The sequence below is a fragment of the Ranitomeya variabilis genome, chromosome 3 (assembly GCF_051348905.1).
Source record: "Ranitomeya variabilis isolate aRanVar5 chromosome 3, aRanVar5.hap1, whole genome shotgun sequence".
NCBI lineage: Eukaryota > Metazoa > Chordata > Amphibia > Anura > Dendrobatidae > Ranitomeya > Ranitomeya variabilis.
Genome location: NC_135234.1, coordinates 78644400 through 78671226, shown reverse-complemented (window position 1 = coordinate 78671226; position 26827 = coordinate 78644400). Strand labels below are relative to the sequence as shown.

The following is a 26827-nucleotide window of genomic DNA, read 5'->3' as shown; positions in this document are numbered from 1 at the left end:
TTACCACCAGATTTGCAAGCAGCTGATCAGTGGAGGTGCTGACCGTTCCATAATTTTATGCTTAGTAGTAGTCCAAGCTTAGGACCCCGCACTGACCTTGAAAATGCAGGTGCCATAGGCTTTGTATAGCACTGTGGTCTTCTATAAATCTTCTGACCATCCACTATGGCCATTTAGAGGGAATTGTCCCAAAAATCATGTGGACTGCTTTAATAAAATCCTAAAAATCATATTTTCCCTGCTCCTCTCACAGCGTTTCCCTGGTCCTTGATGGTCTCCGTGGCTGCTCTTCTAGCTAACCACTCACCAAACAAGTGAGCAACACCAGTCCCCCGGAAAGAGGGAGCACCGAGACCAGTGGGGGACCTAGGAAGTGCTAGGAGGGGGCAGAGAGGGATTGATAGGTAAGTGTACTTTTTATTGATTAGACCATGGTTCTTTATGGTGCCTATAAAGTTGATGGATTCCGTTGGCTTCAGTCGCACAACACAGCTGGCACTATACCTTACACACTGCCTGATTTTTCTACATTGATGGATGGGCTTTAAAAATATCACAGAAGAAATATTATTGACTGTATAGAAAAGATTTAATTCACTAAACTGAAGACGGGCCACAATGGCAGAAATGTATAAAACTAGAAATGGACAGAAACCTATAAATGACTAAGAATTAATAAAACAAGTGTCTGGTCGCTCTCAGGACTTTGACATGCTGCGGATGGTCTTGTGCTCTTTCATAGCTTTCTCCCATTCTTTCCCATTGATCTGCTCCATGTGGACACTGCGCACTGTCCCTTCATCGAGGCAGTGTGAAGCGATGCCTGAAAATGACAAACACAATATAATATACAGTATATCATCATTCCACCACACCCAAGATTGATTCTTATAGAAATGGATCTGTACTATTGTCTAATACACATGGAATTCCCACTATTCTAAGTCTCCGCATTATCTATTAATACAGAGGAATTCTACACTAGAACAAAAGTCACCGTGTCTTTATATGGCTCGGGCTAGGTGGCAACAACAAAGGCTGTGTGGCCAAAGATGCAAGTGAATGGGGTCGTATTGTGACCACCGAGGTGCCCTGACAAAGGTTTCCTGAAAAACACAATTATTTTGTGGTTTATACATCGCTAGAGTCAGGCTCTCTGCTCCTAAATTATGGTGATTTCAGATTACATAGCAAAAACCTGCTGACAGATTCCCTTAAATTTTTTCTTTTTCACTAGTTTCTGCTCTATTCAAGTGCAAGGTAATCACTGAGGACATGAGACGACTCGATGTAATATTCATCTGCTGTGAAATGACTGTGTTGGGGTATGGCCATGCACATTAGATGTATTTTAAAAGCCTGACCTACTGATATTGATGGGCCTGGACAAATCTTTCTCTATGGATGAGATAAGCTGCCATCAGAGGGATCTGACAAAGGACAAAGTCGCCGACAGGTTTGGCCACCACTCTAATGTGTATGGGAGTCTGGGACAACTGACTGTTGCGGAAGATGTGCCGTAAATCTGCATGTTCGATTTTGTAGTGCAGAATAGCTTTTTTCCTCCCAGAGATAAGCTGCCGACATGTCTTGGGACGAATATCTCATAGAGGACATCAGAGCACGTGGCCACATGAGCGTTCCTGTGTATAGGAGAGTTGTTAGTCTTTATGGCTGTCAGCCCAAGCATAGTTCAGCTGACAGCCATCTATTGTGTGTGGCCGGCTTTAGTGCCGAACTACTGCAAAACAGCCCACATTGCACAGTATATGATTATTGCAGTGACCCGCTGCATCAGTAAGTGCCGCCTGCAATGCTTTCCTATGCAGGCAAATAGGAAATGACGGTCACATTGGCATACCAGTCACACCGCCAAATAAGCAGACTATTGGCCTCTGGTGATAAGGAGCCCATGAGAATTTGGACTATAAACTGTAAACTTTTATGGTCATATACTTATGACTTTTAGTGCATAAATGCAGTGAGCCGTACTCTCCTCCTCCTACTGAGAAGGCAAACTTCTTCAGCCTAGTATGGAAGTCTAATGAGAAGTCAGGAAAAAAGAGATCAGCAGTCAGCTAATGACTAAAGCCAGTCTAAGGTCCATGTACCCTGCAAGATTATTGTGAACAGGCATCACTAAGGGTACTGTCTCACAGTGGCACTTTTGTCGCTACGACGGTACAATTCGTGACGTTCTAGCGATATCGTTACGATATCGCTGTGTCTGACACGCAGCAGCGATCAGGGACCCTGCTGAGAATCGTACGTCGTAGCAGATCGTTTGGAACTTTCTTTTGTCGCTGGATCTCCCGCTGTCATCGCTGGATCGTTGTGTGTGACAGCGATCCAGCGATGCGTTCGCTTATAACCAGGGTAAACATTGGGTTACTAAGCGCAGGGCCGCGCTTAGTAACCCGATGTTTACCGTGGTTACCAGCGTAAAAGTAAAAAAAAAACAAACAGTACATACTTACATTCCGGTGTCTGTCCCCCGGCGTTCTGCTTCTCTGCACTGTGAGCGCCGGCCGGCCGGAAAGCGAGCACAGCGGTGACGCGGTGACATCACCGCTGTGCTTTCCGGCTGGCGCAGACACAGTGGAGAGAAGCAGAACGCCGGGGGACGGACACCGGAATGTGAGTATGTACTGTTTGGTTTTTTTACTTTTACGCTGGTAACCACGGTAAACATCGGGTTACTAAGCGCGGCCCTGCGCTTAGTAACCCGATGTTTACCCTGGTTACCCGGGACCTCGGCATCGTTGGTCGCTGGAGAGCTGACTGTGTGACAGCTCCCCAGCGACCACACAACCACTTACCAACGATCACGGCCAGGTCGTATCGCTGGTCGTTATCGTTGGTAAATCGTTATGTGAGACGGTACCCTAAGAACACTAATTTCACAGTAATCTTTTGAAGTAAACAGGCTGCTGATTACTCAGATAACAAGCTTAATGCTTGTTCATCAGGTGAAATGATCTTTTGTGCTGTTCTTGCCGGTGCATCGTCCTCTGTAAGGCCAGGTTCACATTACCGTTTGAGTCCACAGTGTGCTGCTGCGGACTTCTTTCCTTTGCTCCGCCTACTCTGCATGCATCCTGCGTGCCTATCTGTAACACTGGGTACGCAGGGACATGCGTTGTATGCGGATACCTCTGCGTGCGTCATTTTGACGTGACCGCCGAACGCAGCATGTTGCATTTTCTTGTGTTCAATGGGCACGTCCAAACGACGCACGTGGACGCATCCACATACAATGCATGTCCCTGCGTACCCAATGTTAAAGATAGGTACGCAGGACGCATGCGGAAGTAGGCGGAGCTAAGGAAAGAAGTCCGCAGCAGCACACTGCTGATTCAAGCGCTAATGTGAACTTAGCCTTAATAGGGCTCGTATTGCCAGAACAATGGTAGCCTGTCTGCACTGAGTGATCTATTACAGATCAGTGCATACATGCTGTGACATCATTGTCCATTATTCCTGTAGTGTGACATCACTATGTATTATCCCTATACTGTGACATCACTGTCTATTATCTTTGCTGTGACATCACTATGTATTATCCCATCACTGTCTAGTATCCCTGTATTATGACATCATTGTCCATTATTCCTATACTGACATCATCTATTATCCCTATACTGTGACATCACTGTCTATCATCTCTGTACTGTGGCATCGCTGTTATCCCTGTCCTGTGACATCACTGTCCATTATTCCTGTACTGTGACATCATTGTCCATTATTCCTGTACTGTGACATCATTGTCTATTATCTCTGTACTGTGACATCACTACTAACCCTGTACCTTGACATGACTGTCTATTATCCCTGTACTGTGACATCATGGTCTATTATCTCTGTACTGTGACATCACTGTCCATTATTCCTGTACTGTGACATGTTTTATCCCCATACTGTGACATCACTACTAACCCTGTACCTTGACATCACTGTCTATTATCTCTGCACTGTGACATCACTGTCTATTATCCCTGTACTGTGACATCACTGTGTATTATCTCTGTACTGTGACATCACTGTGTATTATCCCTGTACTGTGACATCACTGTCTATTATCTCTGTACTGTGACATCACTGTCTATTATCTCTGTACTGTGACATCACTGTCTATTATCTCTGTACTGTGACATCACTGTCTATTATCTCTGTACTGTGACATCACTGTCTATTATCTCTGTACTGTGACATCACTGTGTATTATCTCTGTACTGTGACATCACTGTGTATTATCCCTGTACTGTGACATCACTGTCTATTATCTCTGTACTGTGACATCACTGTCTATTATCTCTGTACTGTGACATCACTGTCTATTATCTCTGTACTGTGACATCACTGTCTATTATCTCTGTACTGTGACATCACTGTCTATTATCCCTGTACTGTGACATCACTGTCTATTATCTCTGTACTGTGACATCACTGTCTATTATCTCTGTACTGTGACATCACTGTCTATTATCTCTGTACTGTGACATCACTGTCTATTATCTCTGTACTGTGACATCACTGTCTATTATCTCTGTACTGTGACATCACTGTCTATTATCTCTGTACTGTGACATCACTGTCTATTATCTCTGTACTGTGACATCACTGTGTATTATCTCTGTACTGTGACATCACTGTGTATTATCCCTGTACTGTGACATCACTGTCTATTATCTCTGTACTGTGACATCACTGTCTATTATCTCTGCACTGTGACATCACTGTCTATTATCTCTGCACTGTGACATCACTGTCTATTATCTCTGCACTGTGACATCACTGTCTATTATCCCTGTACTGTGACATCACTGTCTATTATCTCTGCACTGTGACATCACTGTCTATTATCTCTGCACTGTGACATCACTGTCTATTATCCCTGTACTGTGACATCACTGTCTATTATCTCTGTACTGTGACATCACTGTGTATTATCTCTGTACTGTGACATCACTGTGTATTATCTCTGTACTGTGACATCACTGTGTATTATCTCTGTACTGTGACATCACTGTGTATTATCCCTGTACTGTGACATCACTGTCTATTATCTCTGTACTGTGACATCACTGTCTATTATCCCTGTACTGTGACATCACTGTCTATTATCCCTGTACTGTGACATCACTGTGTATTATCTCTGTACTGTGACATCACTGTGTATTATCTCTGTACTGTGACATCACTGTGTATTATCCCTGTACTGTGACATCACTGTGTATTATCCCTGTACTGTGACATCACTGTCTATTATCCCTGTACTGTGACATCACTGTCTATTATCTCTGTACTGTGACATCACTGTCTATTATCCCTGTACTATGACATCACTGTCTATTATCTCTGTACTGTGACATCACTGTCTATTATCCCTGTACTGTGACATCACTGTGTCTACTATCCCTGTACTATGACATCACTGTGTCTACTATCCCTGTACTATGACATCACTGTGTCTACTATCCCTGTACTGTGACATCACTGTCTATTATCCCTGTACTGTGACATCACTGTGTCTACTATCCCTGTATGTAGAATGTAGTGCATGCAGCTTTGCAGAACAAATCTATAACGGATTTTTCCATCATGGGTGCACATACTGTAGGTTGGCACCACTGACGTTAATGGGGGGCTGAGCTGCAATATCATAGACAATCTGTGCCCTGGTGTAGCTCTGTTTTCCTCCCCTTAACCCCCCAGGTACCATGTAAAAGTACACAATAAAATGAAATGCAACACCGCCCTGAGATTTATGAGGGGGTTCAATATATATATTTTATCTACATAGAATCTCATCAGTAGCGCCTCTCATCTCCTATCTCAGTAATGTAATAACCTGCCTTCACTGAATACAGATTTTACCCCAGAATTGAGAGTTTTGCTAAGGACTGATCTATTTTGGCAGAGAAAGAAGCAGATTTCTCTGATAAGATTTATTACAATGTTGCTTATTTTCATGTGTACTATTGATTTCTGAAATATAAGTTAAGTCTATGGTAACGCGTTAATAATCAGTAAAGTAGCACAATGTGATTTCTGAAATACAACTTGAAACGATGGTTGCTCTTTAAGCTTCCTGTAATTAGATGGTGTAATTTTACTAGGGAATCCTATAAATTCTAGTTATGACCCAGTAGAAGATGTAATATCCTGAATTAAATGAACAGCTATATTCACAAAACTATATTTTAAAATCTATAGAAATGACACAGTAATTTAAATGGATTCCCAAACACTGGCATGACATTTTCTGCCTTGAACAGTCCATGCAAGTAAAATAGAAGAAAAAAAATCAATATGTCCTCCTGCATTACAACAGTAATAACAAAAAAAATGGCTGGTCATCGAGGCTCTACCAGGTATAATTAAGGGGTCATATTTGCCCAAAATACCCATTTTGTTAGTAGTTTGGATAAGGAATTTAGAATTTTTGATAATTCAGGTCCAACAACAGATGGTGTGCCTGTCCTGCCAATATCGGTGGGTTTGGCCGACATTGGTTTTGATGGCTGACTTTACTGTTGACTCGTCAGTTCTGCTCTTTGCCGTTGAGTATAATGGACATTCTCATATTTTAGATTGTATAACTTAGTATTGACTACTGAATAGTGGATGGATTACAATAAAACGCTGATGTGCAGGAGGAACAGTGGTGGCAGCACAGGGGGACGTAGAGCCATCACTTATGACTTACCATAGCCATCGGGGTTGGAGCGAGGGGTGTAGAAACTCTGGACGCCGCAGGTCTTGCAGAACGTATGCTGTGCTTTTTTGGTGTTGAACGTGTAGGTTGTAAGGTTATTTGCACCCTGAAGATGCAAAAGTCACAATTAACATAAAGTGTAATTTCTGCATTATTCCTTCAAGATTCTGCTTGCAGTCATTTATCAATAACTCCCATCCATGGGATATAAGTCTGTCCTGATCATGTGATGGGATAAACGGGCACAGATAGGGCAGTACTGTAAGGAACAAAAAGGGGTTGAGGGTGACAGCAGCGCTCACCTGTAAGGGATGTGTATGGACACAGCACCTGAAGAAGCCTGATGCGCCTTAGCTGCGGCCCCGTGGCTGGAGGAGAGTAGTGTTCAGAATGTAGGTTGGCAAAGCGGGTATTACCGTGATGTGCGGGCCGGACTGCGCTCACGGAAAGGGTGAGATCCAGAGAGTATAAGCAAGGGTTTTTTTTATTCAACCAACGCGTTTCGGTGCCTTTCTCAACCTTGAGAAAGACATGAAACGCGTTGGGTGGAATAAAACAAAGCCTCGTTTATATTCTGTATCTCATCAGCGCAGCCGGGCCCACACATCATGATGATATCCCTCTGCCAGACTGATCTTGTATTGGACACAAGGGTGCCCGACTCGTTCCGAGACACAGCTCTGTAGCCTGGACTGTAATGAGCCGTACACCCGTTTGCCCATCTCGTGACCAGCAAGGATTTTTATTAACTAGAAGATAGCAATGAAAATATCTATTCAATTAAAGCAACCAGTTATCTTTATAAAGGAAAGTACTGAAAAGAGACCCAGTCAACTATATCAGACAATTTATGGGGGCCAATCAGCAAGGTGTACCCTCTTGTGGGGAACCTAACCTGACATGATTCCTCTCCTGGGCTGAAAAGTCTACAATTTGCTACAAAAAAAATGAAGGTACTCAGCCTATAAATTGACCAATTTACCTTCAGGTTTTTTTGTTATAGCAAGTTTTTCTGTAGCAATATTGCAGTTTCATTTTTCTATATTTCATATGTATATATGATAGCATTCACCTAATTTTTATGGCAGGAGTGCAGTTCCAATTTTCTAGATTTAATGTTTTCCATTTCACAGTGCAGCTATTTTTTTCTTAGTTTGATTGAGGTAGGGGCAGAGACACTGATTCCAGAGATATGTCACTTACTAGGTAGTGTGTTGTTGTTTCAATACAATAAGTGTTTTATCAGCAGGAGATAAAAAAAAACAAAAAACAGTTTATCACTGCCAGACTAGCTGCCGCGTTCCTCCTGGTCCAACAACGCCTTCAGCACTGATTAGCAGTACTCTGTCACTATACAGTGTACATGGTAAGCTGCGGGTGGGGTTAGCTTTCTGAGCTCTGCTACATCTACTGCAGAGAAAACTCTGAGAGTATGTGTATACGATCAGTAAACGCTGCAGGTTGGACGCTGCGAACTTGTGGAACGTCCAGATATTACAGCATAGTGGATGGGATTTCAGGAAATCTCGTGTCCACTATACGTCCAGAGATGCCCGCGGCTCACCCGCAGAGACGGACATGTGGTGCGTCTTTCCAGACCGCAGCATGTCAATTTCTCTTGCAGAGACGCGAGCCTCCGCAAGATAAATTTCACCCGCATACTGTATTGGACGCGGTGAATCCACATGGTTCAGTGATCACATGCGGAACCACCTGCGTTCAATAGCCGGTAGCGCTTTGGACGCAGCGGACATGTGCTGCCAATTCCTGATCGTGTGCACATTCCCTGATTGTATCAGAACTGCTGCACCCAGTAAACTAAGTGACACATTGCTGGAATCAGGGTCTCTCTTCCTACATTATGCTGCTTTCAAATGATGGTAGCAGAATTCCTGATATGTAAAACCCTAGAATTCCAAGAGGGTGTACTTATGCCTTTTATCCATTTATGAGAAAAACTAAGTAAAAGGAATATAATGGAGAAATCCTCCTGATGTACAGTATACCTCAGATGGAAGTGTGGTCTAAGCAGAGCCTTATATTCTTAAAAATGGCAAAAAAACAGTGTTGCAATTAGTTGACCGTATCACAAATAAGTTTTTCTTTACCAGATGGATTTTGTAAATGAAATAATTAGTGACCGTTGTAAGGAAGGAAAACATTATTTTAAGGGAAAGATCATAAATCCAGAAGATGATAACGAAAAGAAATCAAGGATCGTCGCTTACTGACATCTCAACACTTTTTGCTATCCAGAACAGTGGTGAATATAGACTAGGAGATCTGTATTGTAGGAGTCCCTATATCAGGGCATTACAGCATGCTTATATCCTGGCCTCGTATCCAGGTCTTGTATCCTGGCCTCGTATCCTGGCCTCGTATCCTGGTCTCGTATCCTGGCCTCGTATCCTGGCCTCGTATCCTGGCCTCGTATCCTGGCCTCGTATCCTGGCCTCGTATCCTGGTCTCGTATCCTGGCCTCGTATCCTGGCCTCGTATCCTGGCCTCGTATCCTGGCCTCGTATCCTGGCCTCGTATCCTGGTCTCGTATCCTGGTCTCGTATCCTGGTCTCGTATCCTGGTCTCGTATCCTGGCCTCGTATCCTGGCCTCGTATCCTGGTCTCGTATCCTGGTCTCTTATCCAGGTCTCGTATCCTGGTCTCGTATCCTGGTCTCGTATCCTGGCCTCGTATCATGGCCTCGTATCCTGGTCTCATATCCTGGTCTCTTATCCAGGTCTCTTATCCTTGTCCCGTATCTTGGTCTCGTATCCTGGTCTCGTATCCTGGCCTCGTATCCTGGCCTCGTATCCTGGTCTCATATCCTGGTCTCTTATCCAGGTCTCTTATCCTTGTCCCGTATCTTGGTCTCGTATCCTGGTCTCGTATCCTAGCCTCGTATCCTGGCCTCGTATCCTGGTCTCGTATCCTGGTCTCTTATCCAGGTCTCGTATCCTGGTCTCGTATCCTGGCCTCGTATCCTGGCCTCGTATCCTGGTCTCGTATCCTGGCCTCTTATCCAGGTCTCATATCCTGGCCTCTTATCCAGGTCTCATATCCTGGCCTCTTATCCTGGTCTCGTATCCTGGTCTCGTATCCTGGTCTCTGATAATGATGTGAATTGTGTCCTATGCTCCAGGACAGACCTATCACTTTATTTTATCCTTATGGTTTATAATTTCCTACATTTTATCAGGATTATTCTTGTTCACCACCTTCCTGAAATTGTCAGCTCGTAATGATTTCATGGTTACATTCATCAATACATAAATTTGAACAGAACAAAAGAAGAAAGCTAAAAAAAAACGTGCACAAGCAGGGCCTCAGCTGAGCAAAAATGGAAAAATAGATGCTACCTTCAGTAACTTGAAGCGCGACGATGGGACAATGAAATGGCGATTCTGCTTCTTCACACAAATGCTGCAGCTAAAAAATAAATCTATAGTAAGTTAAACTGCATCACACAAATATAGGTATAATGGAACAATGTTTTGGCTGTTTGGAACATAACGAGAGAACTTTTTTCACGATATTATGCTCAATATTGATAGGGTGTTTGACAATTAGAGTTGAGAGAATTTGATCGGGTCTTTCCTTATTCGGCGAGCTATAGCGCTTACCGAATAAGCTGCAGAGGGAACCTGGATACATGGAGCGCTCCGACTGATCGGCTCCGCAGCTGCATGTGTCACTGTCACAGCACATGCATGGAGAGCCTGTGTGTTGGGAGACAATGTATCGCCACCCTAGTAAAGCATTTGCAAGACGCCTTCCCATTGTGAGCCAGAATGAAAAGCTGCTCTGGAAACATAGAGCTTTCCATGTATTCCATGTCAAACCATTCAACTGCATGACTGACGTAAAACTACAGGGTTAATGTTGGGACAGAGAAGGCATTCCCCTGCAAAATTGTGTTTCACAAAGCACAAAAAAGCAATATCATTTTCCTTAAAGAACATAACCTTTCCACGTTCACTATGTGACACTAAGGCTACTTTCACACTAGCGTCGGTACGGGGCCGTCGCGCTGCGTCGGCCCGACGTACCGACGCATACTGTGAAGAAAATGCCCGACGTTGGCAGCGGAAGCAGTCTTAAGACGCATCCGCTGCCCCATTGTAATGTCCGGGGAGGAGGGGGCGGAGTTTCGGCCGCGCATGCGCAGTCAAATATGGCGGTCCCGACGCACAAAAAAAGTTACATGTAACTTTTTTTGTGGCGGCGGTGCGCCAAAACACGACGCAACCGTCGCACGACATATGGCACTGCATCGCAATGCGTCGCTAATAAAAGTCTATGGAGAAAAAACGCATCCGGCAGACAACTTTACAGGATGCGTTTTTTCTCCACAACGACGCATTGCGACGTGCAGTGCACGACGCTAGTGTGAAAGTAGCCTTATGGGTACAATGACAAAAATTTTGCTTTTCACAGACTTTGCAGCTTTAGTGTTTTTAGATCTTTTAGTCAGATGTTTCTTTGGTTACTGAAGTACAATTATGAACATTTCAGAAGCTTTTAAAAGGGTTATTCAGGTCTTCCATTTTTTTTACTATGAGTCTAAGAACTAAAAGGCAGGTAGTTGCTAACTACCTGTCTATTGTGCCCAACGCTGGTCTCTGCTGGCTCAGACCGCTCCAGCCGGCAATTCAGTGGCGTCCGTTAACATCATGTTGACAGGGCAGCGGCTTCTCTGCCAAAGTGACCTGGCTGTCAATCAGCATGTCGTCCACAGTCACGCCCCGTCAACAGAGCAAGGAAGAAGAAGAGCTGCTCTATTGACATGCAGCAGCTGAATCGCCGTCAGGAGCGGTCAGTGACCACGATGCGCTGGCACTGGGTAGAACAGGCAGGGAGATGCCTCTGTTATCAACTACCTGCCTGTTAGATTTTAGGCCCATAGTAAAAAAAACTATTTAGTCCTGGATAACCCCTATAAGCTTTTATTGACAAATACATCAGGTTTACAGTATATATACTACCTTGTGCTGGCACATGGTCTGGGTGATACTATTAATGATATATGAGTGACTTTCACATTGTACTTCTTCATAACTTACTTGCAGTCAAAGACATGGAGATCAGCAGATGCCCAAACCTCAAAACGAACCGCTCCGCAGTGACATCCTCCGCTGTGCTTCACCAGCCCCTTGTACTCACTGCAGAATGACAGGAATGGTATTGTTCACATCGTCTGCATTAATAGTGGGACACAGGTGACCTGACTGAGGGGGACATCCCGAAAACACCATTTATAAAAGTTTATGTTAAGGAAATTGACAAATAAACACTGTATTTTAGGCCTCATTCACTCCTCTGTGATTTTTCATGTAAACAAAGTTTCTCTGATCTTCCTCAGTATTTGGGCAGAGTATCAATTTTTAACATCAGTAATGTTCGTATATGAAAATAAATATATTACAGACCTTTACCTATACACTGCAATGTTAATCAGGGACTGTACACTTATGCCATGCGTCTGCTGTTTGTGACTTGCACAGACCAATGGATTTGTATTAGTAATTTTGATGCTTGACTCAGATCAAAAACGCACGTCTCCGTGATTTATTTGAGGACATTCACTCCTCAAAAAAGAAACACAGACGTGTGAATAGCATCATGGACTATAATTGGTATGTGTTGTATCTTTAATGTGCAAATTGTCTCTTCAAGAAGGAAGAGAACAGGAAAGTATCCACCCCCCTTGGTATTTTTCGTGTTTTGCTACCTCACAACCTGGAACTTCACAGTTTTTTTTTGTGGGTTATCACTAGCTCATGTAAAGAACATGCCCAGAACTGTAAACATTTGGTTTTCTTTTTATTGTGAAGCAAACAACAAATAGGACAAAATAACTTTAAAACTTCAGTGTGCATAACTATTCACCCTCCTAAAGTCAGTACTTTCTAGAGCCTCGTTTTTGCGGCAATTACAGCTGCAAGTCGCTTTGGATAAGTCTCTATGAGCTTGCCACCTCTGGCCACTGGGATTTTTGCCCATTCCTCAAGGAAAAACTGCTCCAGCTCCTTCAAGTTAGATGGTTTCCTTTGTGAACAACAATCTTCAAGTCTGACCACAGATTCTCAATTGGATTAAAGTCTTGACTTTGACTAGGCCACATCAAAACATTTACACATTTCCCCTTAAACCGCTCGAGTGATGCTTTAGCAGTATGCTTTTGGTCATTATCTTGTTGGAAGGTGAATCTCCGTCCCAGTCTCAAATCACTGACAGACAAACAGGTTTTGATCAAGAATATTCCTGTATTTCAGACCATTTTCCCTGTCCGTGCTGCCGAAAAACATCCCCATAGCATGATACGGCCACCACCATGTTTCACTGTGTGCATGGTGAGCTGTGTTGGTTTGGTGCCAGACATAACATTTACCTTGGAGGCTAAAAAGTTCAATTTTGGTCTCATCTGACCACAGCACCGTACTCCATACATATGGGGAGTCTCCCTCATGTCCTTTGGCAAATTCAAAAAGAGCCTTACAATTTTTGTAAGTAAAGGCTTTTTTTCCCACTCTTTAATAAAGGCCACCTCTATGGAGTGAACGGCTTATTGTGGTGGTCATATGGACATACACTCCAGTCTCTGCTTGGGAACTCTGCAGCTTCTTCAGGGCTACCTTTGGTCTCTGTGCTGCCTCTGATTAATGCCCTCCTTGCCCAGGCTCAGAGTTTTGGTGGGCGGACCTCTCTTGGCAGGTTTGTTGTGGTGCCATGTTCTTTCCAATTGATGATAATGAATTTGATGGTGCGCTGGGGGATCATCAGAGATTGGGATATTTTTCTTTATAACCCAACCCCCGATTTGTTCTTTTCACAACTTTGTCCCTGACTTGTTTGGAGATCTCCTTGGTCTTCATGGTGTTTGGTATTGATGCCTCTTGCGTAATGATGTTGCAGTCTCTGTGGCCTTTCAGAAAAGGTAAAGTGTATATACTGACAGACCATGTGACATTAGATTGCACACAGGTTGACTTTCTGTCACTAAGCATGTGACTTATGAAGATAATTGCTTGCAACAGAAGTTTTTAGGGGTTTCATCGCAAAAGGGATGAATACATATGCACATGACAATTTTTAGCTATCTGATCCCATAAATTTAATATACAGTAGCATGTAAAAGTTATGTCACCCCTAGTCAAAATTACCGTAATTGTGAATAGTTAAGCAAGTTGAAGGTGAAATTATCTCTAAAAGGCCTAAAGTTAAAGATTACAAATTACTGTTGTTTTCTAGTTAAAAAAAAATAATATTTTTTTACATTTTAAAAATTAGGAAAATGGGCCAATGCAAAACTTTGGGTACCCTTGGAGATCTGTGTGCTCAGATAACTTTGACAAAGGCTTCACACCTTATTTAGCTTATTAGGGTTATGGCCGGGTGATGCAAATTTCCCAAATTTATAAAAACCCAGCCTCCTCTAACCTTGTGCCAAAGAAATAGCAGCCATGGGTCCTTCTAAGCAGCTGCCTAGCACTCTGAAAATGGTGGAGGCCCACAAAGCCGGAGAGGACTGTAAGAAGATAGTATTTAAGCGTTTTCAAGTTGCCCTTTTCTCAGTTCAACATGTAATTAAAAAACTGCAGTTATCAAGAACAGTAGATGACAAGATAAGGTCTGGAAGACCAAGCCAACTTTCACTGAGAACTGCTCGTAGGATTGCTAGAGAGGCAAATCAGAACTCCCGCTTGACTGCAAAAAACCTTCATAAAGATTTAGCAGACTCTGGAGTTGTGGTACATTGTTCTAATGTTCACAGACACCTGCACAAATATGGCCTTCATGAAAGAGTCATCAGATGAAAACCTCTCCTGCATCCTCACCATAAAATTCAGTGTCAGAAATATGCAAAAGAACATCTAAAGCCTGATGCATTTTGGAAACAAGTCCTGTGGACCGAAGAGGTTAAAATATCAATGGTATGTGTGGAGAAAAAAGGGCACAGAATTTCAGGAAAAGAACATCTTGCCAATCATTAAGCATGGGGGTGGATTACGGTAATCATGCTTTGGGGTTGTGTTGCAGCCAATAGCATGGGAAATATCTCATGGGGAGAAAGAAGAATGGATTCAATGAAATTTCAACAAATTGTTGATGCAAACATAACACCATCTGTAAAAAAAAACAAGTTGAAAAGAGGATGGCTTCAATAAATGGATAATGATCCTAAATACACGTCAAAATCCACAACAGACTACCTCAAAAGGCACAAGCTGAAGGTTTTGCAATGGTCCTCATAGTCACCTGATCTGAATATCATTGAAAGTCTGTGTCTAGACCTCAAAATAGCAGAGGATGCAATACGACCCAGGAATCTCACAGAACTAGAAGAATTTTACAAGGAAGAATGGAAGAAAATCCCTCAACAAAAATTGAAAGAATCTTGTCTGGCTACAAAAAGCCATTACAAGCTGTGCTACTTGTAAAATGGGGTGCTACTAGGTACTAAGCATGCAGGGTGCCCAAACTTTTGCATCAGCCCATTTTCCTTTTTGTAATTTTTAAAATGTAAAAATCCTTATGGCCCTCATACACATTAGGCCAAGGGGTGACGATCCCATGGATATTGAGCTCTATCGACAGCCTAGTGTGTATGGGGCGCTCCAGACTCCCCCTGGCAGATAATGTCTGGGGAGATAGGGGTTAGGCAGCTTTAATTTTGACACCTGATCCTTTTATTTAGGAAATAAGCTTCTGTCCGAGCTGTTTGTCAGTGGCTTTCTCTGAGCTCTGGGTTGAAATCACACGAATGTTCGATCGTGCTGAATGCTCACGTGTATGGGGAAGTCATGAGGGATAACTGGTCAAATGAGAGCTCGGCCGTAAGCTATCGTGCCCCCCTTAGAATGAAGCGGCCATACTGCTGGTGAAACAGAGACCCAATATGGTCAGTCACCTGATTCCACTGACTTTCATTTAGCGTCAGTTGAGGGTTAGCCATGTCTACAAGAAAGGTTTTCAGTTCAGCCAAGCGCTGAATCATTAAGTAAGTATTGCCCCATCATGTGGCTTGATCAATAATTGCCCCTTTTCCAGCACGTCTCTTCAAAATTGAGTCAACTTTAGGGGTTCTGGCAACAGTAGCAAGATCATCTAAACTATCATGTTGCTGTTCATCTGAAGCAACTTCAGTTTGCTCCTCAGTTACAATACTGTGTTCCTCTATTTCAAACATTTCTGTGTCTGTGGACCCAGAATGTTCTTCTAGCTGCTGGTCACCATCATTACTCTCATTCATTAGCTTAATAGTACTTATCATATTTGAAGCATTGTCAGTTACGACAGAAAGAACTTGCTCTTTTTTAAGTTCATAGTCTTGCAGAACCTTTTCCACCAAGACCTAGAGAAACTCACTGGTGTGATGAGCTTTGGTGTCTTTTACTGCCAATGTCTTGGTAACTATTTCATTTTTGTCACAAACAAATCGGACATTGATGGCAAAATAGTTCACTCTGTGACGTGTGCAGGCATCCATTTTAAGAAACAGAAAGCGTCCCTTGAGAGTTTTTTTAAGTTCTTCCTTTCGTTTAAAAGCTTCTTCGATTACTAATTTTCTAATACTCTCTCTCTCCAGAGAAACACCAAGCTCGCGGGCCATTTCCCCATTCAGACACATAAAAGCTGGTCGTGAAAATAATGAAATAGGCACATTATCCTTTACAACAAGCTCTATGATCTGTTTTTTAAATGTGTCTACTGTCATTGTCACAGTAACTTTGTCACTGACAAAATATCTTGCAACTGATGGCTGCAAAGTTCTCTGCTCCTTTGTTTGGCTGGAAGAGCTGGGCACTGGTTAATTGGTTTGGATGCAGTCTTTCTCATCCACTGCTTTCAGTACTTCTGGATGAAAGCGCTGTAAATGTCTCTTTAGATTAGAAGCTCTGGTAGGAGCATTTTTATCTTTGCCTGAATATGCACTGATCTTGGCTTCACAGCATTTGTTTTCGTCTGGATCATTTGTCATACACTGACAGACATAATGTTTTCTATCTTGAGTGATGGTGAAATGTTCAAATACAGCTGATTTAATGTGACGCTTCTTTGACATTGTCAGGTTTTTAAATCTGCATTCACAATCCAAATGACAATTGTTTTTCTTAAAAACAATTGTACAAAATTATTGCCAGGTCGTACAGCTGATATAGTGGTCAGTAATACTGTTATTCCTCATGTACTCACAGTTAACTGATGCAAAGTTTGTTGAAAGGATAATACTTCTTACAGTCTTCCTCTTCTGAGTAGCAGCTGTGAGATGCTTGGAAGATGCACACCTAGTAAACATCTAGTCTAGAGGAGGAGCTTTACTACTAAGAATTTGCAACACATTTTCACTTTCAGTTACATACATTGTAAGTAGGGGGGTTGGGGCAGCATGAGGTTAACCAAGTATAAGATTAGATAAGGGCAGTGGAGAACAGAGACACACAAGAAGTAAAGGCCCCGTCTCACATAGCGAGATCGCTAGCGAGATCGCTGCTGAGTCACAAGTTTTGTGACGCAACAGCGACCTCAGTAGCGATCTCGCTATGTGTGACACATACCAGCGATCAGGCCCCTGCTGTGAGATCGCTGGTCGTGTCGGAATGGCCTGGACCTTTTTTCGGTCGTTGAGGTCCCGCTGACATCGCTGAATCGGTGTGTGTGACACCGATCCAGCGATGTCTTCACTGGTAACCAGGGTAAATATCGGGTTACTAAGCGCAGGGCCGCGCTTAGTAACCCGATGTTTACCCTGGTTACCAGCGTAAATGTAAAAAAAAAAAAAACAGTACATACTCACCATCTGATGTCCGTCAGGTCCCTTTGCCGTCTGCTTCCTGCTCTGACTGAGATCCGGCCGTACAGTGAGAGCAGAGCGCAGCGGTGACGTCACCGCTGCGCTCTGCTCTCACTGTACGGCGGCTCAGTCAGAGCAGGAAGCAGACGGCAAGGGACCTGACGGACACCGAAAGGCGAGTATGTACTGTTTGTTTTTTTTGGTAACCAGGGTAAACATCGGGTTACTAAGCGCGGCCCTGCGCTTAGTAACCCGATGTTTACCCTGGTTACCCGGGTGCTGCAGGGGGACTTCGGCATCGTTGAAGACAGTTTCAACGATGCCGAAGTCGTTCCCCTGATCGTTGGTCGCTGGAGAGAGCGGTCTGTGTGACAGCTCCCCAGCGACCACACAACGACTTACCAACGATCACGGCCAGGTCGTATCGCTGGTCGTGATCGTTGGTAAATCGCTTAGTGAGACGGGGCCTTTAGAAATGTCTTTATCTCCAGCAGAACTGCTTATCACTGTTGTTCATAGTTTGATAGAACATATATATTTGAGTAACATTTATAAAATTCATATGAAAGTTCAATTATGAAATATTAATACATTTTTTTAAAGCTGGAGTCGGAGTCGGTACATTTCTACCAACTCCGACTCCAACCAAAACTAACTCCGACTCCACGACTCCGACTCCACAGCCCTGCTGAACAGTGCAGTAAATGTTCAGGGACAGCACCATATAGTATTAATAATGCAATGTGTCACCTCTATCACTAGATCTCAGAGTAAAATGATCAGGTAGTTCATAGTGCAGAAGTCACCTTCCCCCATGTAAGGGTATGTTTCCACGTTCAGGATGGCCGGCGGTATCGCCGCAGCGGCGAAGCCGCTCGGCGCTAAGCCCCGCCCCCTTTCTGGGACGCGATCATGCCGGATGTGTTAACTCTTCACATCCGGGATGATCGCTCTGTCCCATAGGGCCCTGTGATATGCCTTGCGGGGACGCTGCGTCCCCGCAAGGTGTACGGACATGCTGCGATCTGAAAAGACGCGCAGCATGTCCGTAGTCGCAGGGCCGCCGCGTGCGGGTTTCCACGCATAGTGGAGACGGGATTTCATAAAATCCCCTCCACTATGCTGGAACATCTGGACGCTGCTTGTTTGACGCTGCAGCTCTGCGCAGCGTCAAACAAGCAGCGTTTCCTGACCGTGGAAACATACCCTAAGAAGGACATTCGGGCGCGTGGGGTACTTTCCACCAGCTGCAGTGAGTGTAGTCTGATCCAATTATTTATCCTCCGCTGGCCCCAAATTCCTAAACAATGCACCAATTAAACAGATACTGGACGGCCCCGCAGCAGGGAGACAGATTACAGCCGCCTGTAACATTATACCTACTAAATGCCAGCGTGCCAACCATGTAACACCACTGTGCCCGCACTGGATCTCGGGCAACAAAGTCGTGCAATTACATACAGACGTTTTTCAGCTTTTTTAAAAATTACCATAGAAGCAAAAAATATTGCAAATTTTCAAGACATATTTCAGCGGCTCTCCTTGCATTTCTGTTTTAGTAGATTCTTGTATAAACTATTAGTAACAATTTTGAAGCGTCTTTTCTTCATCTTTCTCTGCATTGTGCCATCCCTGGCTGTTGGTTTTCCGTTTTGCTGGAAGTTTGTACACCTCCCTGTGTGACCCAGAAACTAAGTGCCTGTGTGAATGCTACCAGCTGCCCGAAAGAACACAGGGAATAAAAAAAAGTCTGATTTTCATCTGTGCTGTCATCGATACGGCATCTGTTTTTATCCATCAGCAGTGAATAAAATGTACGGGACCAAAAACCGATTTCAATGTGAATACTGGCAATGTATCCATAAAATAGGATTCCATATGGTTGATCCGTGTGAAATCAGATTTTTTTTAATTTTTTTGAAGATGGAAATTCAAATATCCCGTCCAAATGTCAGGTTTTATTTCCATGGACGGCACTCGGACAGAAATACAGTCGTGTGAACACAGCTTAACGGTGTGTACAGAGTTTTTTGGAGGAGGATAAATCTGATGAGGTTTTTTGGGGGTTTTTTCAAGTAAAATCCATTTGGAGAAAATTCTCCTTTTTTTCTGATGATGCGTATTTTCTCTGGGTCAAAAACGCAGCATCTTACAGTTCCAGCAAAGTGGATGAGATTCATAGAGATCTCCTACCCTCCATGCTTTATTCTTTACTCAGTGTAAACTGACCTGCGGTGCGTGTTTCAGATCCGCAGCATGTCAATTTATTTATGGATTTTCTCCATAGACTTGCATTAGATCCACAGATAAAAAAAACGCACATGCATTTTTATTGCACTTCTACTATGGAAACGCATCAAAAGGCTATGTGCACACGTAGGAAATGTGGTGCAGAATTTTCTGCACTAAATCTGCAACTCCTGGCAGAATCCGCAGGTGCGTTTTTAGTGCGTTTTTTTGTGCGTTTTTCGTGCGTTTTTTATGTGTTTTTTGTGCAGTTTTTGTGCAGATTTTACCACTGCAGATTTCTATTAATGGAGGGGTGCAGAAACGCACAAAAGAAGTGACATGCACTTCTTTGAAATCTGCAACGTTTCTGCGCAGATTTTTCTTTTTCTGCACCATGTGCACAGCTTTTTTTTTTTCACATTGATTTACATTGTACTGTACATCACAGTGCAGTTCTGCAGCGTTTCTGCAGCAGAAAAATCTGCTGCAGTTCTGCACCAATTCTGCACTAAATCTGCATCGTGTGCACATACCCAAAATGCATGCTATTTGCACATGAATGTATCAATAAAGTTTTGTCAAACCGAAATACCCCAAACTATCAAAAACAAAGCAGCTTTATTTAAAACATGACACCATAAAAAGCAGGGCTGTGGAGTATGAGTTGGAGTCCATTTTGGTGGAGTCGGTATAAAATGGACCGACTCAGACAATATATAATACATTGGGTACAGTAGTACAATGCAGGATGTACTGTAAATTTTTTCATAAGCATTTGGGAAAGTTATGAAATGTCCTATAAATGTCTGTTCTGTTCCTGATCTAAGGGTCTCAGCTTTTCGTTGAGATGAATCTGTGCTGCACTTTATGCACATGCTCAGTAGTGACCAGTGCTGTGGGGTCATAGAGGAGATGAATCTGTGCTGCACTTTATGCACATGCTCAGTAGTGACCAGTGCTGTGGAGTCATAGTCGCAAAAACACAACATGTGAACATAGCCTAAAGCAGAAATACAAAGTAAAAAGGATTATTCTGTGCACATAGAAAGAGTAGTTGGATTATCCAAACAGGCTATTTAGTGACCGCCCTTCAGCAGTCATGTAGCCGATCAGCGGTTGTTTAACGACACAAGTCTGCAACTGTAAATGCACCCTAAAGGCCCCGTCTCACATAGCGATTTACCAACGATCACCACCAGCGATACGACCTGGCTGTGATCGTTGGTAAGTCGTTGTGTGGTCGCTGGGGAGCTGTCACACAGACAGCTCTCTCCAGCGACCAACGATCAGGGGAACGACTTCGGCATCGTTGAAACTGTCTTCAACGATGCCGAAGTCCCCCTGCAGCACCCGGGTAACCAGGGTAAACATCGGGTTACTAAGCGCAGGGCCGCGCTTAGTAACCCGATGTTTACCCTGGTTACCAAAAAAAAAAAAAACAGTACATACTCGCCTTTCGGTGTCCGTCAGGTCCCTTGCCGTCTGCTTCCTGCTCTGACTGAGCCGCCGTACAGTGAGAGCAGAGCGCAGCAGTGACGTCACTGCTGTGCTCTCACTGTACGGCCGGATCTCAGTCAGAGCAGGAAGCAGACGGCAAGGGACCTGACGGACATCAGATGGTGAGTATGTAGTGTTTGTTTTTTTTTACATTTACGCTGGTAACCAGGGTAAACATCGGGTTACTAAGCGCGGCCCTGCGCTTAGTAACCCGATGTTTACCCTGGTTACCAGTGAAGACATCGCTGGATCGGTGTCTCACACACCGATTCAGCGATGTCAGCGGGGCCTCAACGACCAAAAAAAGGTCCAGGCCATTCCGACACGACCAGCGATCTCGCAGCAGGGGCCTGATCGCTGGTACGTGTCACACATAGCGAGATCGCTACTGAGGTCGCTGTTGCGTCACAAAACTAGTGACTCAGCAGCGATCTCGCTATGTGAGACGGGGCCTTTAGGCTACGTTCCCACAATGAAGATTTGGTGAGTTTTTTATGCTGCAGATTTTCCGCACCCATTAGGTAAACTAGGCTATCTGCATGATTTTATCATGTTTTTGACTCTACATTTTTTGTTATGCTGTTAATGAAGCTATCTTTGTTTTTGATACTTCCTGGTATTTGACTTTGTCAAAACTTAATTGAAACAGTCATGTGTAGATTTCATGAGTTTTTAGTGCTTTTCCACATGTGCGGTTTTTTTTACCTTTGAATTTTCCACATCTAATAGAAGTCTAAGGGGATTATCTGCACATGCAGTATCAAAAAATCCAAAAATACTCATTGTGGCAACTTAACTTGAAGAAGTTGTCCACTATTTGGACAACTTCTTCTCATGCCCCTCACTTGGCCCCGATAAAATATAAAAGCCTATACTCACCTCCCGTGCTGGCGCCGTTCCCTCGGTGTCGGCACTCGCCCTCCAGGGGCGTCCGTGCTGTTGTTGTGATGCCGGCACCCAATCAACATTAGCGTCGAATTGAGCATGAAGAGGAAGTCCGAGATCAGCTTCAGCTGATTGGGTGCCGGGGTCACATGTCGCAACAACGCGCGAGAATGGCGCCGACACGGTAAGTGAGTATAGGCTTTATTATTTTATGGGGGGAAAACATTTTGCTCAAGAAGGGATTGTCCTAGTAGTGAATTTTACCATGAAAGATGATGAATTTTAAGAATGCACATTTCACAATAAAAAAATCTGTCAATCACCAAATGAACCAGGTAAATGCTCGTTCATCGGGTGAGGTGATCTTTTGTGCAGCATAAACGATCACTATTCTCGGCGGCACATCGTATAACCAGGACTTGTGCTGTCGAGAACTTTTGGAGCCTACGAGCGATCTAGTAGAGATCCTTCAGTATGCATTGCTATCTGTGGGTGCGATCTGTGGGTGTAATCGGGCTGGTAAACGACCACCGATAGGTAAATATGTAGCGGTCACTTATCGCCGCCGGTCAGTCGTTAGCAGAGGGGCGAGATCAGCATCTGACCTTATTATAGACGGACGCTGCAGACTTCTCTCTCGTAGCAGTTTACTCTGTGGCCCCAAGGCCTGGAGATTAGGTGACATTACATTGTATATTTAGTTTCTTAGATTAGGTCCTGTAATTCTATAGGCGTAAAAGATACCGACCAAGAAAGCAGCTGGACGCAGGATATTAAAATTCCTGTCAGAATAGGAATAGCAGCAAGTGAATGAGTCTCCTTGTGAACCCCAAAATTCTGAATATTAGAAGACGCATTGAAGGTCTCCTCACTTACATTTGCTCAGGGTCTACATGATTTATCTGTTATTTTAGTGAAAATTGTACTGAAAAATGCTAAAAAAAAAAAACAATAACACAAAACCTCACGCACATGCAACATACCCAAACAAACCATCCATCATTTGTGAGAAAGGAGACGCTCCGCTGCCGGCTACGGTGTTGGCCTTGGGTTACAAGAAACTACGAATCGTTGACGATCGACAGGAGACAAAGAAGATTTATCAAAACTGCTAGGAAGGAAAAATGGAGCAGTTGCCAATAGCAACCAATCCATTTCCAACTGTCGAGACCTTTGTTTAAACGCCGTGGTGGCAAATGGACCACTAAAGCGCGTGCAAAGCTTGTACCCACTCCACACCAGCACGGTATATTGTGTCTTTACTGTAGCGCGGCCTAAGTTTGCTTGGTGTCGCTGTTACATTGCAGCGCAATACAAAAGAAGGGGGACGCACTGCGACCCCGGGGTCCTGCGATATGCAAGTCGCAAGACATCCAACACGGCTGGACTTTTCACTGGTGTGTAGCCCCAGCCTGAGTAGGGCACAATGCACAGAGCCTAGTAACGTTCCCCTACTACATGAGCAATGATATAATAGCCCCATGTCTTCACTTCTCCTTGTATATGATTTAGTCAACACATTGAAACGACCCTTGGATCAAAAATGGACGTGTCTCCTATATTTTCGGTGGATTGGTCGGTTTGAGGAAAACATCGGACATGTGAATGGTCCCATATATCACAGGTATGAGTACTATCCATGAAAATCACAGATAACACTTATACGCAAAAAATCGGACTTCTGAATGAGGCCTAACAGAACAGACCGAGTGTGCCCAAAAAATAGAGACATGACCGCTTCTCATCCATGTAAATCAATGGGCCTGTGAGGAAAAAAAAGAGAGGGAAAAATATGTTCGGGTCTCTGCACCTGCATGTCTCATGGCTGTTAGGCAGCTACAACACATGCGGGGATGTCCTGTTTGGTAGGCAATTTCTTCATGTGTTGCGCCTGTCAAAAAGCCACGAGACATGTAGCCGCGGGAAATCAAACATATTATTTGAGCACGCTGAAGTCACTATTATCACATGAGCATGCCCAGATAACACTTTATCCGAGCACGTTCGCTCATCACTAGTTCAGACATCTGTTTTTCACATATATGTGCTTGCCGTGGTTTTCACAGATAGAACATGTACCCAATACAGACTGTGGAGCTCTTCACAGTTTTTTTGAGAATTGTGTCCTTTAAAAAAAAGAAAGTGTATTTATCCAAGTCTATGGCTGCAAAAAAATCATGGATGGAATCAGAGTACAGTCCGTGCGCTGTCCAAGATTAACATTGGGAAGGATAGGGGAAGGTTTGACATTTATTTTTTCCATCCGCGAAAATTACTGATGGCAAAAACTGACCAAACACTGATGACACTCAGACCATTTTTTGTGTACTGGAGCAAACTCGCCCGTCTGAATGAGAAGCTTGGAATGTACTTGGGTTTTTTGCAATTGAGAAAAAATAATGCCATAATAAAATTGGACTTGAAACTAAAAAAAATAGATGAAAGTTGAATCCAGCACACTGATGAAAAACAGTCGGGGTTCTTGTACACAAACGTAGGCCGGGGTCACACGAGCGACTGTCTCTCATCCGAGAGAATCAGGTCTATTAACGTTACACTCTCATCAGAGCTTGATCCGATTTTCTCAGATGTGGAGAAGAAAAAAAATTCTCAATCTTCTCCATTCTATAAATCCGTGAAAATTGGACTGCACTCAGATGTCATCTAAATGCATTCTGTTTGTTTGTTTTTTCACGGACCCATAGGCATGAATGGCCGAGAGATCTGATAATCGGATATAACTCGTACATGCTGTGTATTTTTTAACTCGATCTGATGAAAATATTGCACACATGGAATAAGTAGGGGTCAGAACCACGGATAGCACTGGTCGGATTCTTACGGTCGTGTGCACGAGCCCAGAATGTGAATGAGCCTTTAGCTGACAATTATTCCTGTATGATTAAATTCACAGAAAAACCTCCCGGTCCATACAGAGGCTGGCAATGTCAAGGGCAATTTTTATATTAAAGTAAAGCATATACTGTGTAGTTTCATGGGGAGATGTACACCGCCATACAGTCACGTAGTCTGACACGTTACACGTTTGATAGGGACATAAAGTGCGGAATTTGACCTAAAACTAGTCTACCATTCAACATTACCACAACTCCCAGCATCCGCCCTGCGCAGATGATGGGATCTACCAGCTACAATACCAGACACCGGTAATAGATGAGGGCGATTATTGGAGGATCTGTCACACAGATCATCCTATATATTATCTATCGGCTTCCTACATCTGGTAACCAGCACTATTCTACCACCGACTCCCAGTACAAGCGTTCCTGAACTGGAGGAGGATTGTGATAAGATTGGGTCTGTACAGGTGATGGCAGGTGATAACCATGGACCCCGCTATATCTGTATACGGCTGGACCCCGGGGGTAGACGTGTCTGTATCCAGCATTTGTCAGCTGCCATTTTGTGCTATCCTGTGCCCGGTTACCTACTACAAGCCCAGATCACCGATCGGAGAGAAGGATGGGGATTATTAGTAATGCCTGAACTATACGATGATATATGATAAAAATTCTAAGTAATAAATGTAAAGAACGGATTCCCATAGAAATGTGCAATCCTGATACAGAGGGAAGATATTGTTTAATCACAGGATCGGCCCCCAGGACAAAGACACCTGACACCCCTAACTAAGAAGAAAGAGACCCTTGTCAGATCAGCTGCCATGTTATCCGAGGCTGTCCATCACAATGGCAGCCATGCAATCCCCTCCTCCAGTGCCCTGTGGTGCCATAGACATGGATGGGATGTGGGGTCAGTGGGCACCACCACCTGCTGCCCACTGTCCAGGGCAAGCACCCAGCACCCATGCTGATCATAGTCAGTTCTCCGTGCCCCCAGGCTACTTACAAGGAGTCCAGCAGAAGTTTGGCCGCGTCCTCGGTGCTGAGACTCTGCTGTCGGATGAAGCTGACCCAGCGATCCTTCTGCGCCCCCAGGTCCAGCAGTGAGAAGCGATGGTCGCCCTCCTTGCTGTCCTCCTCCACCTGCTTCCTGATGGCAGCCTTCTTGGCTTTGCCCTTCTTGGTGCCCAGCACCTGCACTGCGGCTTTAGGAGCCTCCAGCAAAGCCCCGGCTGCCCCCGCAGTCCTCGTGTGTCGCTCTGGGGTTGCGAGTCTTGCGACACGTTTAGGTGACGATTTTTTTGCCTTCACCATCTTAGTTGTCCCTGTTGTTGTAGTTCCCCCCGGGGGATATCGCCAGGCAGGACGGAGATAAGCGGCTGTCACCGGTAAGTCCTCGCTCAGGACGGAGATAAGCGGCTGTCACCGGTAAGTCCTAGCTGAGGACAGCGCCGCTGTTTTCGCTTTGTTTGGCAGATTCAATGCCCTTATTTTTTTAAATCGCTCGCTTCGCTGAACATCCAGCAGGGGGCAGTAGAGAGCGCAGTATTGAAGCTCGCTGCCCTGCCCTGCCGTGTAGAATGCAAACTACAGGGGCACGGGCAGCACCCGCATGGGCAGCAGGGGGCAGTAGAGAGCGCAGTATGGAGGCTCTGCGCTGCCGTGTAGAATGCAAACTACAGGGGCACGGGCAGCACCCGCATGGGCAGCAGGGGGCAGTAGAGAGCGCAGTATGGAGGCTCTGCACTGCCGTGTAGAATGCAAACTACAGGGGCACGGGCAGCACCCGCATGTGCAGCAGGGGGCAGTAGAGAGCGCAGTATGGAGGCTCTGCACTGCCGT

At 44.2% G+C, this 26827-nt stretch overlaps 1 protein-coding gene across 1 annotated transcript; it reads right to left on the bottom strand.

The window, feature by feature from the left end:
* Nucleotides 1-573: 573 nt before the first annotated feature.
* On the bottom strand, nucleotides 574-26456 carry CENPV (centromere protein V). The gene is made up of 5 exons (XM_077294239.1): nucleotides 25992-26456; nucleotides 11779-11877; nucleotides 10075-10144; nucleotides 6710-6824; nucleotides 574-823 (listed from the first exon to the last, which is right to left on the bottom strand). The coding sequence occupies exons 1-5, from the start codon at nucleotides 26297-26299 to the stop codon at nucleotides 699-701; spliced, it is 717 nt and encodes a 238-aa protein (XP_077150354.1). The 5' UTR covers nucleotides 26300-26456; the 3' UTR covers nucleotides 574-698.
* Nucleotides 26457-26827: the final 371 nt, after the last annotated feature.